This window comes from Gymnoscopelus braueri (assembly GCF_963280865.1).
Source record: "Gymnoscopelus braueri genome assembly, chromosome: 8".
Taxonomy (NCBI): Eukaryota; Metazoa; Chordata; class Actinopteri; order Myctophiformes; family Myctophidae; genus Gymnoscopelus; species Gymnoscopelus braueri.
Window position 1 is genome coordinate 25,399,481 of NC_137609.1, and position 16,914 is coordinate 25,416,394.

At 40.0% G+C, this 16,914-nt stretch overlaps 2 protein-coding genes across 2 annotated transcripts in view; one reads left to right on the plus strand and one right to left on the minus strand.

Moving 5' to 3' along the window:
* Positions 1-646, plus strand: part of gltpd2b (glycolipid transfer protein domain containing 2b) — a 7,607-nt gene extending 6,961 nt beyond the window's left edge. The window contains exon 4 of the mRNA XM_080435374.1: positions 1-646. This exon is cut by the window's left edge and continues 797 nt beyond it. The gene's annotated coding sequence lies outside the window, so the exon portion shown is untranslated.
* A 6,006-nt stretch (positions 647-6,652) lies between these two features.
* atp1b2b (ATPase Na+/K+ transporting subunit beta 2b) lies at positions 6,653-15,044 on the minus strand (the record flags this gene model as incomplete). Its single annotated transcript, XM_080434906.1, has 7 exons — positions 14,924-15,044; positions 9,970-10,098; positions 9,183-9,290; positions 8,838-9,043; positions 7,690-7,749; positions 6,963-7,058; positions 6,653-6,820 (listed from the first exon to the last, which is right to left on the minus strand). The coding sequence occupies exons 1-7, from the start codon at positions 15,012-15,014 to the stop codon at positions 6,653-6,655; spliced, it is 858 nt and encodes a 285-aa protein (XP_080291032.1). The 5' UTR covers positions 15,015-15,044.
* Positions 15,045-16,914: the final 1,870 nt, after the last annotated feature.

The window sequence follows — 16,914 nt, forward strand, 5'->3', positions numbered from 1 at the left end:
ACTATTTATGAGGGCAACATTTTTCTCCCAACCAAAGGGCGATGGGAACAATCATTTGATATTGAAAGTCTGTTTACTCCTCTAGACATTCCTCGCCATATCCTGTGAGATAATGTCTGGACCTAAAGTATTAGTGGAGCAGACAAAGTGTGACACTATTGTAATGAGTCTGTCTGTTGCTCTTGCTGTATGGACATCACTCTGTCCGCAAATTTGTCTACCAGAGGGGGGGGGGCAAAAAACACTAAACGTGGCTATGCACACCCCTATTTTGTCTTGTTAGGCCTATGTTAGTGACCTGTTAGGCCTATGTTATTTTATGGCTACTGACAACTGAAGTTGGTTGCTGACTAAATGTACATTTTCATTGAGAGCAATACATTTTTTCCTGTTTGGAATAGTTGCCCTTTTAAAATAATTCCAAGTGATAATTTTTCTACACTGAACCTGCATAATTCTACATAGGCTAGATCTGGGACCAATCCGCATTATGATTATGCAGTTATTACATGGGATATGACAATAAAATAGAATCTATATGGATTTTTACCGAGGGCCATAACAGTCTTTTACTAGCCTGGCATGGCCAGACTAATATCACTGCGTGGATATTTGCCTGGAATCTCTGTGGGGAACCTGCATTTCCGAGAGGACCAGACCAAATTTCATTTTTTTGCACTGGCAGATTTTGGTTTCCAGGCTAGTCTAGGCTAGAAAATAAAAAAGTAAAAGTAATGAACAAACTATACTATAAAAACTGGTCAAACATTGGCCAAATTAAGACCTAAAAAAAGGTCTTAAAATTCGTTAAAATTGTCACTTGAAAATAGCCGATCTACAAGCTCACAATGCGAGGCGTTGCAGCTTGCAGATCTGCTATTTTCACAATATTTATCTGTGGAACCGAGTCAAACTAAATGTTATGCCTCAACCTACAATTCCAAGTGCTTATCAGGGTGGGGGGTCCTCAGTTCAAATATGATTGTTTTTGGGGTGACGACCTGAAAAGGTTGAGAACCTTTTACTAGGTAACATTTCTTCTTAACTTCCAGTGTTGCCATTGACCATATTCACACGGCAGCCATTTTGCTGTTACTTCATGCTCAAGGGGTGGGAAACCGCAGTTACCGCACCTCTTTTCTTTTTTTTCTTTTTTCTTTTCTTTTCTTTTTTAAGACTACTGATCGTCAATCTATCTGTATTGATTGTCGACGATACATTTTCCATCATGAGTTCTAGTGCACTAACACAGGCTCATTCTTATCTTGGAAATAATTATTAACTAACTTCTGTAATTTATTGAAATGTGAAAATTGTGTTTACAGTAAGGAAATCATTACTGTAGAATTAAGTATAAGTTCAAACTTTATTAAGAATCTTTAATGATAAAGATTGTATGACAATATTTTTGCACAGAGATGTGGAAGTGCATCGTAAAAAAAAGTGTGTGTGTGTGTGTGTGAGTGTGTGCTTGCGTGCGTGTGTGCACGCCATATCTTGAGAACTGCACAGTGAAATTCTCAGTGTTAATTTATCCATTATTTTGTAACATTGAGCATGTGCAAATGGAACCAAATGGCCCCATTTGTACTCTCTCAGGGTTAAATTAACACTGAGGATTTTAATGTGTGCGTGTACAGTTATCAGTTACTTGTGCTACCCTCTATCAGACTATTTTAAACCCACAAATACCACTAATACCGGGTAATCCTCACTCTCCGTCCTCCTGCACTGGTTGACTTTCCAGTGCAGGCAGTGCAGGCAGAGCAGTGCAGGCAAGTGCAGGCAGTGCAGTGAAGCCAGTGCAGGCAGTGCACCCCATGCAAGCAGGCAGTGCTGTGCAGTGCAGGCAGTGCAATGCAATGCAGTGCAGGCAGTGCAGGCCCCTTTGTTCTCTGTCAGTGAATCCAGTGAAGAAAGGGGAGATAAGGATAGAGGCAGAGGGCAAACGAATGGAGAGGGGTCGAGTGAGGGTCAGAAAACGCTAACACGTCTCCGCTGTAATCTTCAATTCAATCAATTTGCCGGAGTCATGTAGTCAAATGGCACTCACTAACAAAATGGAGATATTTGTTCATTTCTATGGGAATTAACTTGAGTAGTAACATTTTTTGGAAGCTGACTATTTAATTTATTACTTTTTAAGGCCATCGATAGGGTGTGGAATGACGGCATACTTGACTACTAGACATGTCTACCTTTTCATTAGTAAGGCTTACATTACTTGGATTATGTTTATCATATGGTAATTATATCAATTAAGAAATGCAACTTTAAATCTCTACTCTACATTCTCTTGTTCTTTGTCATCAGTATTTGATCATCTCCCGTTATTGCACGGGTAAAGACTGGAGGTCCATATTAATTGAGCATAGGCTGTAGGGATCATGGTGAATGAGATTACATTAGATTATATCCACCTGACACTTCTGACTTTAACTTTATGGTGGACTTCTGTCTCATGATTCCGCACTTTTGACTTTGCGAAAACTTGCACAGCAAAATTCCAAATGGGCCCACAAGGGTAATTTAACACTCCAAATTGACTGTGTCCAATTCATGATAAATCATCATGAATGGAATTGTGGGGTTATTAATGTCCCTCTGTCCATCTGAATAGTTGTGCTGTTCACTGCTGTTCGAGAGGAAAGACTTGCTGAGGAGGTGAAAGAAGAGAGAATGGCATTGAGTTCCTTTAAATTACATTTATTTATTTCTCTATCTTTTTGCAGTAAACATGAGCAAAAATATACATACAGTAACAGCAAAATATAAAGATCCAAACAAAATAGAATCGTCAGCCATTTGGACGAGAGTATCCCAACAAATTCCATGGATTTCCTCCTCATTGTTGTCTTTATCTTTGCACCACAATCTTAGGCAATATTTTGGGGGGCGTGGGTGCATGGGGTTTACTGTATTTGTTGATCATTTGAAACAAATATAGTTCACACAACCACTGGTGCCATAAAAGTTTTGTGCTGTACTGATTTTCTTTGTGTGTAAATTCTATAATGTACCGAATATACTGTGAAAGCATTGTTCATTCCTTAAAGGGGGTTGTATTTTCGTCATGTGATCCAGTTAATGTGAATTATCTCATCTTCACTCTTATACAATGAAGTCCATCTAGAGACATGCAGTATTTGCCTGAAAGAGCAGCCAGTAAGCTTTGATTGAGTTAGTGATATCACTGCAAACATTTTGATGGGGAGAGCTAAACAATTATGCATTAAATAAAAAAACTGGTTTGCCTTCAAACTTAAAGTTGTCATGTTTTGTTATTCAGAATGTTTATGATGAAAACTTATCAGCTACCTTCCTTGTAATGAAACGTTCCAAGCTAATACATTTTTTCCCCCCTTACAACAAAATAGCAATAGAAAATACTCTTCTTTTTAAATAAAACAATATTTTTCTGTTCAATCTTGACAATGCACAATGGCAAACATACTGTATATCTATATGTGGATGCAATATTTATGTGCTCTTGCCCTTCTGCCTCACTCTTGATGACTTACTACAGCCTTTCCAATAAACACATAACATATTCACACAGGAAATAAATATATTGCTTTTAGGAGACATCTCCAAATGATCACAAGAAACATGACAAAATGGAGATAAGAAATAACATTCTGTGACACTGGGGAACAATGCAATCTGTCCACCAGGAGGCACTGTTGACTTTTACTGAAACCTGTCTTTTTGTGCATATGGTTACATAAGAGTAGGCCTTTTATTAACTCTCAGGACCCTTGGCCATCCACCTGTCAACTGCTTTTGCCTGAGATCCTTTAGATGCAAAGTATATTGTTTGAATTGTCATGGGTATCTTTGGTTGAGAGTAATGTTTTTGGATATAATTTTAAGAAAATGCACAAAAGTAAAATAAAAATGATCCAATCAAGTTGTTCAAAATGAAATGGGGTTTTATTTGTTGTGTTATTAACCAAAATGGATTACAGTGGTGTAAATCAGCTCTAACTGCTAACTGGAGAATAGGGGTTTGAAACTATAGGAGAAGGAGCCAGCACCAAAGACAGGATAAAGAACTTCAATGTGCCTTCTCTGGATTAGCTAACAGATTAAGAGATTACTGTGAAATTAACCAAGTGCGGTAGGATTGCCGATGTGTGTAGTGTCAATCCATTGGTGATCTGCACAGGACAAAATAAACCCTCATTGTTGTTAATTAAGGATGTAAGCTTTCATGATCAATAGCATTTATTATTATCAGAAATTGATCATTACATATTAGACCAAATAGACCAAACTTTATGGATTAGATCAACCTGGTGCCTATTAGACCACAGTGAGGAATATGTAAGCACATTGACAAACATGCTATTCAGAAATCAGATGTCGGAAGCCAATCCTTAATTTGAGTGAACAGATGCTGTGTTCTAAATTTGTAGCAATGACGTGGCTGGATCACAGTAACATTGGCACAATGTCACAACCACGCCAAGGTAATATGCCTGAGTTCAACAGTGCTTAAACGGCATCCAAAGATTCTGCCAATAATGTAAACAGACATTGCTGACTATGATTTGTTGCCCCAGATGAGCACCATAGTACAGTAACCATACATATTAAGTAAACTGGCCAAGCATAAGCTCAGATCTACATGCTCTCAAGAAGTTGGTCTGAAAAGCTGACAGCTCTCTTTCACCCTGATTTCAGCCATGTAGCAGTGTGTTGAGGATACAAAATAAATAAATAAATGAAATGTTTCTCTCCAGTTTTGTTAATTTCCTACAGGTCTCTAAAACAGGGCTTCAAAACTCAGATGCACTAGCACGTCACAAACTCGAAATCCTAATGACCTTAAAGAGAAAATGTAAAGTACAAATCCGATATTCTTGGTAAATATTTTGGATGGTGATATGAGTATGACACAAAAAAGACAAAAAACAGAACAAACATATTCTTTCTACTTCATAATCCCCAGAACTGTACAATAATCAAATGAACTCATTTTCACACAAAAAGCACTCCCAGTGCAAAACAATAAAAAAAATACAATGACATCTATTTCTGATATGATCAGACATATGAAACAGATGCAATAAATGCAAAAAAAATAAAGAATCTAGGTGACTAAAGGTATTTGCCTTAGAGACACAAGAAATCATGTCTTGGGTTTATGAATAAAATGTTATTGAAAGGAAATATAACATGAATGCGCAAGTGAAGGGTCCTTGTTTTGGATATTGTATTGTTTCTGTAATTTTCAAAGGGTCCTTCAAGCTGGGAGTAGAACAAAACATTTGGAGAATACCTGGCTCAATTCTCTAGTAACAGCCAGAAAACTTTGGTACAAGTAGAATTAGTTTCCAATTTTTCATCCATTTCACATTACTGATATTAATGTGGCATTACCGGAGAATAAAATCACATATCCTACCACTCTCAGGCCAAAGAACCATGGAAATCTTCAATTGAAAAAATGAAATAAAGGAAAGAATAAATAAATGAAGCATCCTTCGATAGGATACAAATCATCTCCTCTTCAGAATGGAATTACATAGTGACTGGAATATGTCAATTCATAACGTCACTTAAATGAATATTGCACAATGCATGCAATTTCCCGACCTACAGTATGAAACTGGACTTGTAAATGGAACAATCACCCACACACAGTGCACATAGATTTCTGCATACAAACACGCATGTGCATGCGCGTGCAAACACACACACACACACACACACACACACACACACACACACACACACACACACACACACACACACACACACACACACACACACACACACACACACACACACACACACACATGCACGCACCCCTCCCCCCACACACACACACGCAGACTTAAAGGTTTTTTACCTCTAACTCCTCTTCATGAAGATGATTATCTTATCTCATATTAGAAGCACACACACACTCACACACAGTAAAATCCTATGTGATAATTTAATACTGAGGATTTTACTGTGCAGAGTCCCTGTGTGGATTTTAGAAGATCACTGCAATGCAGTGTGGTCCCTCCTGGTGGTCAGTGGTTGAACATAACCTCACTTCACACATAGCAGAGAGATGAGACAATACACACACATGCAATACGGCTCCATCTCTGCATCTCTCATCACATAATATTATATACGTCAGTTTGTTGGATTATTCTTTCAAGTGCAACAAAATAGACATACTGATATAAGGTTATGATATAAATAGATATACACCTTTTGTACTGTATTTGGTGCATATTAATATTCAGAGGGATACTCAGTGGGGAGTCGGCAAGAGAGAGACCAGCGATCAAGTGTTAATGTTGCTGATCCTCACAAACTATGAAATCACATGTTCATGTCCTCTAGTATATCCCCTAGCTTGTCATGCAGTATAAATAGACTTCACCTCAAACTAATTTACAGAAAATAAATTGTCCCCAAGCTCAGACAGAAATGATGACAGGATTACCACCCTTGATTCTTTCCTTCTCTCATCACACAATGGGACAAACAGTGCCCCAAAAGCTCTGGGGGCTGTAAACAGGTTCTACATAGAAGACTCAAGGGTGCAAATGCTGTCATGTTGTTTCTGTGGGTGCACATTGCTGCAGAGAATGAAGAGAGTAAACTGGTACTGTAGTCGGGCATTTTCAGGAGGGAACGCATCAGCCTAGTTGTTAGTGTTGATCCTCAGCTTGAAGGACACTCTTCCGGCAAACTTGTCTCTTTCGCTTCCTGGAGGAATGTTGTTGGCAATGATCCTGCACTCAATGTTAACATCTTCGTTGGTGGTAATGTTAAGGAACTTGACGGCAACCAAAGGCTGAGAGTAGTTCACCTGGGGAACAAGAGCTGTTTAAATGCACTGTAATTCAAGATACACTATTTTGATACTGGAACCGACATTATCAATGTGGTGTTTTTTCTTTTTACTGATTATGTTCACATTAATTTCAGTTGGATGAATAAACGTTCAGTACCTGAGCTTTCTTTCCATAGTAAGGGTAGTACATGAGGTTAAATGTGCCATTGGGAGGGAAGTACTGCAGCTCTCCAATTTTTTCAGAGTCTTCTCTCTGTGGGTGGAAGGCAAATTTGTCAGTTATGGCCTTTCAGATGACTTTCATAGAAGTGGAGGAACAGTGGCGGAAATCAGAAATTAGTGAAAGGAAAATCCTGGAATGGATTAATCTCTGTCTCTCTCTTCACATTTAGTTGCCAATAATCTACTTCAAGACTTTCTATGTTCTATTTTTTAGAACATAGAAAGAACACATGTTCTAATACTATGTTCTATTTTTTTTTGTCTACACACAAAATCCATTCCAGATGGTGGAAAGGATAATTTATATTTCGTCCTACTTGATGAGTTGATTTTTTCAAAATAAAAATTGTCTCTTTTCTGCGACAGACACTGTCGTATGACGAAGTATAAACCAGGCTGTTGGAAAACTACAACCTACACAGTGGTGCTACTGCATCTCACAACATATAATTCCACAGGACAGTGGATCCCATCGCGTTCTTACCCATTCTTTGCCATCTTTGTATCTCTGAGAATACACAGTGATGTTAAATGATAAGGTACAGTAGCATGCAAGACAGGCAACTATGAACCAAATGATACATTTGGCAAAATAATGCAGATGTATGTCCCTATGTAACAGGTCTCCGATCACAAATGAGAGTGAAAAATCAAATGGTCACCTTTGGCCCGCAGGTGATAAATGGAGCCTGTCCATCCTTCCCTGGCAGCATGCCAATCACCTAGTGAGAAAGACAGACAATGCATGATAGCATCGTTAGCAACATCACAAAAATGTTCATTTCTGAGTGTGGACTTGATGAAAACCCTATACAGCAGTGGTTCTCAAAATGGACCCCGGAGACCACCAGGGGTCCTTGAGAGAGTTCCAGGGGGTCCCCAGCAAAATGTGTTATAGCATCACAATCAGTTCAACCACATTTTATAATTGACCATTTGAAAATAGCAGTTTGGAAAAATCGACGGACATCTACAAGCCAACAGCTTGCTACGTGTTATTGGCATTTAGATGTTATGGTAACATGTTACTGATGATGTCAGTATCATGTGATGTCAGTATCATGTCAGTATCATTGTCAGTATCATGGTTAGTATCATGGTCAGTATCATGGTCAGTATCATGGTCAGTATCATGTCAGTATCATAGATAGTATCATGGTCAGTATCATGGTCAGTATCATGTCAGTATCATGTCAGTATCATGTCAGTATCATGTCAGTATCATGTCAGTATCATAGTTAGTATCATGTCAGTATCATGTCAGTATCATGGTTAGTATCATGGTCAGTATCATGTCAGTATCATGGTCAGTATCATGTCAGTATCATGGTTAGTATCATGGTCAGTATGGTCAGTATCATGGTCAGTATCATGTCAGTATCATGGTCAGTATCATGTCAGCTTCATGGTCAGTATGGTCAGTATGGTCAGTATCATGGTCAGTATCATGGTCAGTATCGTGGTCAGTATCATGTCAGTATCATGTCAGTATCATGGTCAGTATCATGTCAGTATCATGGTCAGTATCATGGTCAGTATCATGGTCAGTATCATGGTCAGTATCATGTCAGTATCATGGTCAGTATCATGTCAGTATCATGTCAGTATCATGTGTCACAAGCGACTTGTGGATCTGCTATTTTTGCAGAATGTTCACCCCCAAAATAGGGATGCTAGGGTGCAGGTGGTTAAGTAGTTCATTGCTTTCACTGGTGTGATTTATATTTTTTTCCAAGATTCCCCACCAATTTGATATCTCAGTAATTCCAAGTCTCCTAGCAACACCATCCCCTTGCTCTTCGCTTCATACCCGATTCAGCTTGATGATGATGCATGGTTTGCCTTCTTGGAATCCATAGTAACGGTCCTCAAGTCCAGAGCAGGAATCCAGGATGGTGCGGTTAAATTGACAGGAGCGCTTGGGGTTGTTCTTCACATCACCACTGTCGTCCTGCTTAAAGTACTGGTCTGGTACGCACTCATCGCTTTTCTCCATCTGGGCTGAGTTGTTGTAAGCTGCAAGGAAGGGGTAGGCATGATTCTATGAAACTATAATGTTGCATTAAGCCTCCATAATTCAATTAAGAATCTTGGCTAACTCAAAGCAGTACACCATCTGAAAACCAAAGCCAGAGAGGCAAAGAGCCAGACTCACGAGCAAGGAACTTGTCCAGGGCTTGAGTGTGCATGTCCCAGCTTTCAGTTCTATGAATGTTATAGACAATCTCAAGGGCCTCATCACCTTTGGGCCTGATCATCAGACCTGCAGAGAGAAGTGTAGGTTGAAGCAAACAAAAAACACAAGCAAGTTGTAGGACTTTTGAGTGATTATGGTGATCTGTATGTACAATAAATAGTACTCAACATAAGCAGATAGCTTTGTCGCAAATAGCAGGTGATTATAATCAAAAGCCAGGTGACTATCATTAAAGGACAACCATGGCCAATGCACAGTGGCATTCCAATATGTTGTTCAGAAAAAACACTATTGATTACAATGTAATTTGGTCAAATCTGTATGGTAGAGTATGTTAATACAATATAACTTAGATTTAGAAAGCAGGCAGGTGCTATTAGCTCAGTGGTTAAAATGTCAGCACTTATGCAAGAGACCTGGGTTTGAATCCGGAGGAGAACAAGAAAGTTACAGAGGGTAACTTTAACAACTTAAAACCTATAGACTTTATTGACCGGGGTCCCCCAGGGGTCTATACTTGGTGCCCTACTAATTTTTCCCTCTACACCAAATCTCTCTACACCAACAAATTGCTTTGTGAGCTTGATCAGCTATCTTTGGTGAAGACCAAAGATAGCTGATCAAGCTCACAAATCAATTTGTTGAAATGAGTTTGCCAAATGTTTGCCTATTATGATATGCACAGAATAGGGACGCTATGGGTTTATGTGGTTAATACACAGTGGCTTGTAGCTAGCTACTGCACCTGGTGTGGAGAGCCTATCTTGCCATTTTGGTTTGTGGTCATCCAAGGTTTGCAGCAGAACATATATGGTGAGGGTAAACATGCCAGCTAGGAAGATGTAGAACACTAAGTAGAAGAGTAGGATGAGACCTGGGGAAAAACAAAGAAGGATGTCAACCACTTGCATCGCCAATGGAGAAACAGAGCTTCATCACAGAAGTATGAATAAATTCATTACATTTTCATCACAGAGCATGAATGTTCAATTAAAATTCATTTAATTTAATTCAACTAAAAATGTTAAAGGCCAACACGGAGATCGAGAGTGAGAGAGAGAGAGAGAGAGAGAGAGAGAGAGAGAGAGAGAGAGAGAGAGAGAGAGAGAGAGAGAGAGAGAGAGAGGGGGGGCTTCTGTGAACCGATATCAGGTACTGAAAATGAAAGCTACTTCTATTCATCTATAATCTTTTATAGTTCCATTATGTTACAAGAATTGAGGATACAAAGAAAAATAATAATCACTTAAGTCCTATATACTTTATCATCCAACAAATAAGGAAATAGCCATTCATAAGTACATGAATGTTGATTTGTCCACACAGTTGGATTAAAGACTATATTACTATGTATAACCAAATAGCTAATTCAAAAGCATTACAGAGAACACAATTGCTTATTGAATATATTATTAAAATGAAGACATTTAGATTTTCATGCTTTAGGACCGTAATTTATTAGCAACTGATCAAACATATAAAGGAGATCAGTTAATCACACTTAAACTATAGGCTCTTCTTTCCATCAGCACCTTCCCCATACCCACTCATGAACCACATTCCCTTATACACATAAAAATACATGATCCGCATGGCCTCCCACACGTTCTGGCATGCATTCACACAATCCACAACCACAGCACTGTTATGTGCTTTAAGAAACACCCCAACACTGCCCTCCACCATTATCTGATTGTGTGAACTAAGCCAGGATTGAAGGGCTGGTCTTCGTCCAATTTAATTATCAAATTGCACTGATGACGGAAGGACAGCAGAGTGGGAGGAAGGATGACAGACGGAGATAGAATAGGAGGGTGAATGGAGACCCCCTGGAGATTAGGGCGGAGGGTCAGGGGATTACAGTCCTGTAAATTACGTATATTAGCAGTGTAAGCACTGCAGACATAGTAACACATCACTGTGTTATGGCAAAGGCTGCACGAGGTGTTGCTTTATAACATGCAGGTGAATAGGAAATGACCAGTTGTACACTATTACTGTAAAGGCTCTCATTCCATAGTTAAAAGATGAAGGCATTTCAGCCATTGATTAATATAGAGTGCAATAACTTTTTTTGTAACTTTTAAAATTACTCTTTTTTTATCACAAGGCCACTAGGCCTGTTGGGAACCAAGCACTTTAAGAACAATGCCCTTCCGGTTATGCGATACCCGTTGTGCCCGTTGTACCCGTTGTCACAGTACTTAGTGTAGTACACATTAACATAGGCTACTGTACTTGAGGCTGGTCTATGTTTTACCCTCTGTCCGTCCGTGTGTCCGTCCGCACACACCTAACATTGGTCAAGCTTCACGTGACATCACAATATGTAATATAAATAGGTAAGACAGAATTAATCATAACAGTAGGCCTACTTTCTTTTACCACCTCGCCTGGCGGAGACCTGTGCTCTGAGGAGCACATTTTCTAGTCTTTACAATGTTTTGGCTGCAGAACATTCGTTAACGTGTATGACAAAAGTGCATTGCAAATCAAATTAAATTTTCTCATAAATATTTCCCCACCTCCTCCACCCTGAGCTTAATGCAGGAGAGCAGCACAGTGGTCTAGGCCTGGAGCTCTGCAAGGAGGCCCCCAACATGGAGCCAAGCTCCGCAGGGAGGCCCCCAACAAGGAACTCACACAACTGAATCTCCAGCCTGTCAGCAGGCCTGAGGCTGCATAGCCCCTCTCCTCCCATATCCCATATCAGAATGTCAAGGGGAAGCTCCCTCATGGGGGTGCAGGTTCAAATCATCACATCATATCTTATAGTGACTGCTCAGACACCTACCTAAGCCCCATCAGGTCAGGAGTTCAAGTGCACTAGATGACAAAAGATCTGACTTATATGGACATCAATGTGCCTGCCTCTGTGTGTGTGTGTGTGTGTGTGTGTGTGTGTGTGTGTGTGTGTGTGTGTGTGTGTGTGTGTGTGTGTGTGTGTGTGTGTGTGTGTGTGTGTGTGTGTGTGTGTGTGTGTGTGTGTGTGTGTGTGTGTGTGTGTGTGTGTGTGTGTGTGTGTGTGTGTGTGTGTGTGTGTGTGTGACTGTGTGCATGTGTTCCGGTCTGCCTGCTCTTAACAGTATAAGGTAAGATTTAATACCACCTAATGAAAAGCTGATGCCAGCAAGCGTCTCGTCCATCTGACAAATAAATAAATACAACCTGATGAGTCAGCTGCCAACATATACTGTACATATGGGCTCAGCCTCCTGGACAGCATCCATGACATAGGCACCATGTAGTAGACAAATGAGACAAGGGATACAAAGAGATGGGACATTGTGCAACTGAAAAATACAACTATGTTCTCTAGTCTTGGGAAGACTACTTTATGTGCACACGTGCACATAGGGTCAAGAGTGCACACTGGGTGTCCAGTTCACAGGCTGACGATGGACATCTCTCTTTGATCTTCATTTTCCTCCCAGCGCCAGTTGAAAAAAACACACATGAAGGCGGGCTGGGAGGGTACAGTCAGCATCCGGTTCTTTCAAAATGGTAGAGAAGGGCTCCTTCTTCTCTCAGAACTGATTAGAACGACAGGTCGCACATTTGGCTTTTGAATGGTTGCTAAAAACTGAGCTTTGAACTGGAAATGGAAGGGTATGGATCAAAGGAAGAGGCTCTTTGAATATTTATGCCGCTTTGCATGTGGGTGTGTAATCTCGAACATGAACATACTGTACTGCATTATCTAGCTTCCTGTTGTCTGCAAAACTCGTCTGTGGCTTTTCACTTTTGAATGTAACTTAAGCCTAATTTGTACTCTGTCACCTGCCAAAAAGAACTAATTTTCAGCAAGCAACACTATCATGCGATGGAGTTTTACTGTGACAGACATCAGTTGTTTTAATATGCGAAAAGAAGAATGGCGTATTAGGCCTACTTCAAATGGAGGGAATCGTTAAGAGTACAGTATGCTTTGGTGGAGTAAGCCTGCATCACTGCATCATCACATCAACTACTTTATAACCATTGGGAAAATCAATACCACTAGGGCCCTGTACAAAATGAATAAAGTATGCCTGTACATTTTGTACCAGGATTGACTACCTGTAAATATTCTGAAATCAATCAACATTACATTGTGCTGTAGATGTGCATAGGGCAGGTTTGTCCTTTGGAGTGTAATGGAAGCCAAAGGAAATGTTAAGTCGAAAGACCAAGTACAGCAGGTCTCCATGGTGTGGCTTACTACAGAAATATCCCAATTAACAGGCCTTAGAGAGCACAGCTTAAAAGAGGCCACTAGTCCTCAAAGCACCTATGGTCTGAGCTGGATTAAGTGATGCATTGTGGGAGGATTCCTGCATAGATAGATAGATCCAGTCAATGATTCTGCACATACAGTACACTGGCATACATTTTACTTTCATGATGGAGGAGGATATCAGCAGGGTGCCATTTTACCAAGATTATTTCCAGTTATGATTCAGGGCCTTGAAGAAAGAAAATGGTAGTAAATGGTTGTCATTAAAATCATGTTCACAACCAGAAGTTCCTGGAAGTATAGGCCTACATCAGTCGATCTGACGTCCTGAATCGATGCTTCCCTTGTCAGCCAATGAAGCCATTAGATTAGGATTAGAATCCCTCACTGATTTACTCACACTTGGGAGGGGTGGGGTTGGAGGCGATACAAATAGAATTTGTCCCTCGGATTTAGCCAGATTAAAACGCCCCAATGTCATTTGAACTGCCACTGCCATATGTGCTCAATCATTTCACGAACATTTGAAATGGATTCATCTTGGGACTTGGGTGTGTGGCAAAAAAAAAAGGGATATGTTATGCTAATGTTACAACACGTCGAAGAGTCTGGGCACACATTATGTTTCCAAACCTCTGGAAAAGATAAAGTGCGAAACTGGATGCCATAATGACGAATGCATAGCTATTTGAAAACCCTACATTGTGGGATCGTTCGAGGTTTAACGCCAACAAATGGCTGCCTCCTCCCTTGAAGTGTTTAGCTCACTCCTCACCAGAACGCCAGATATGAACAGTAGCCTATATAGGCTATAAGAGCGGACGTAAGCTATTTGAAAATATAAAATGTAATAATTTGGGCACTCTCGGTTAAAATAAAGGCAACAGCCTCCACCCTCACGTTAAGCGCATTGCGCAGAAAACCCATGCAGTGACATAAATTAATAAATAAAACAAGGCAGGGTACATTTCGCCGGCATCCACAAAAAGCAATCCGCACCGATGCCGCATTTAATGATCAGCAGATTCAGCACCACGGTATAGTGGACAGCGACCAATTCACCAATATAGCATTAAACACTGAAATATACACAGGAATTGCTTTAAGAGGCTAGACACATATGTTTCGACTTCTGCTGAAATCTCCTCTTAATGCAGCATTCTGAAGCTTTTTTTTGTTCGGCTTATGGGGCCGAGAAAGGGACGTTATATAGGGCCAGAATCCTTTTTTTTAGGGCCAGAGGAAGAACGATTGCTGCATTGCTGTAACCATTATCTCGTATATTATGTCATATAGGCTAATCATAATGGTGGTTGTAATCTTTGCTGCATTGCTGTAAAGGTAACATATCTAGGGTAGTTTTAGCTGCATTGTTGTAGGCTAATAATAATAATAATAATAATAATAATAATAATAACAATATAGGTTAATAGTATAGCCTAATATTATTATTATCATTTCCACGGTATTGTAGTGGACTTACCCCAGCTGGTCGCTGTCCTGCCCAGAAATTCCCGCGTTCTGGGGTTCCAAATGTATTCACCCCATCCACCTTTTTCTCCATCCTTTGCCATTTTGATTTAATACGCTTTCGATAAATGCTAAACTTGATATAATAATTATAGGACAAAGAAATACAATCGTTGCTCTGACAACTGAGCAATCAGTCAAATGTGTCTGGTCAAAATGAAGACACTGCACGCATAAATGGACGTTTCCGAAGAAAACAAAATAAAAGTCCAGCGATGTGCTATATAGCCTATCTAATAAGAAAATGTAAAACAAATGGACGGAGCTAGTGATCCTCTACACTCAGTGCTGACCTAATATCAGCCCTCCCCCCCAGCTCGTGTCTGCATGCCGCAACGTTTTGATGAGTGGTGCAGAAATCTAGTGATACTGCGGTAAAGCAGTCTCTCTCTCCGCCTCTCTTCAGCAGTCCCTCATCCCCCCCTCCTTCCTCTCCACTCACTCACCCCACCCCCACCCCCACCTCCCTGCTTCCTACTGTCTGTCTCATCAAGAATCCAAAGTCCTGTACTAGCAGTGGTGGAGAAAGTACTCAAATGTTTTACTTAAGTAAAAGTATCAATACTGCAACTCTGTTACAAGTAAAGATCCTGAATTCGAAATGGGTAAAAGTGCAAAAGTATTGGAATCAAAATGTACTTAAAGTACCAAAAGTAGAAAGTACTAGTAGTATTATGCAGAATGTCCCATTTCACAAGTTTTCAAATGTACAAAAATCTTTTGAAAATAGCAGATCTACAAGCTCACAATGGCAAGATCTGCTATTTTCAAATGGCCGAAATGTATACAGAGCTGAAGTGGTTAATGCATGTTTTGTAATAATAAAATCAAAATCTACAAAGTAACTAGTAACTGAAGTTTTCAAATAATTGTAGTGGAATAAAAGTACAATATTTGTAAAAGTAAAATAAAAGTACAGAAAATTGGAATTACTATATAGTAAAGTAAAAATACCTCAAAATGAGTAAATGTACTTAATTACTTTACACCACTGCCTGTACTAGCCAATCATCTGCAGTGCATTGCATGCACACTCCTCAAATGTTACTCTCCGTGGGCCTGTCATGCCATGCCTACAGTAGGCCATGCATAAGGATGTTGAGGTAGACAAACAAACAACGCAGGCCAATCCCACCCCACTGCCACTTGCTATATCCTTAGTTTGCAATCGACCATGGGTCCAGGTGTCAGCAAGAATAAAATAATTACAGGTCAAAATAAAAAAGTACCAGAAGGGTCAAAATAAAAAAGTACCAGAAGATAGCATGTGTCCAGAAGTAGCGATCTAATTATGCAGATTTGTTGAATTTCAGGCATTACTTCCAATGTACTGAATAGAATATAATCATTAAGATGAACTAGAACAGATGATTGCAAAGCTTCTTTTTTTTGGGTAAATAATCGATGGCTTGGCTAAGTTTATCTCTGCATTGCGTGACTCAGACCACTGGTCTCCTCTTCAGCCAGTCAGTGTCTTGGCAGTTCAGGGATTAGACGTAGGCCGCAACGGTATGCAGTGACATTTTCATTATGAATTTGTATCTATTTTGTTCCCACTCACTTAGGTACATGTGGGGTAATTCATGTAGCCTGGTAAGGTTCCACATTGTGCCACTTTATACAATCCTATGGGGAGGTAGGAAGGGGGAGTGGGGACAATCAATTTAGGGATCAGGTCAGGATATTAACCACCAGAACCCCAATAGCCGAAGAGATTTGGTGTACACAGAAAAAAACGGTCCAAGTACAGTTCTAGGCCTAACTCAGGTCCGTTTTACCTAGAGAAGAGGGTTTAAGTGGTTAACAATCAGTCACATCACACACCACCACCACTCCTTTAACGCACTAGCAACCACCTAATAGCTACACCAGCAAATGGGTGTGCATGCTGCAGGTTGACTGGTTACCCCTGCACTGAAGAGTGGAGATAGTGCCACCAGGTGG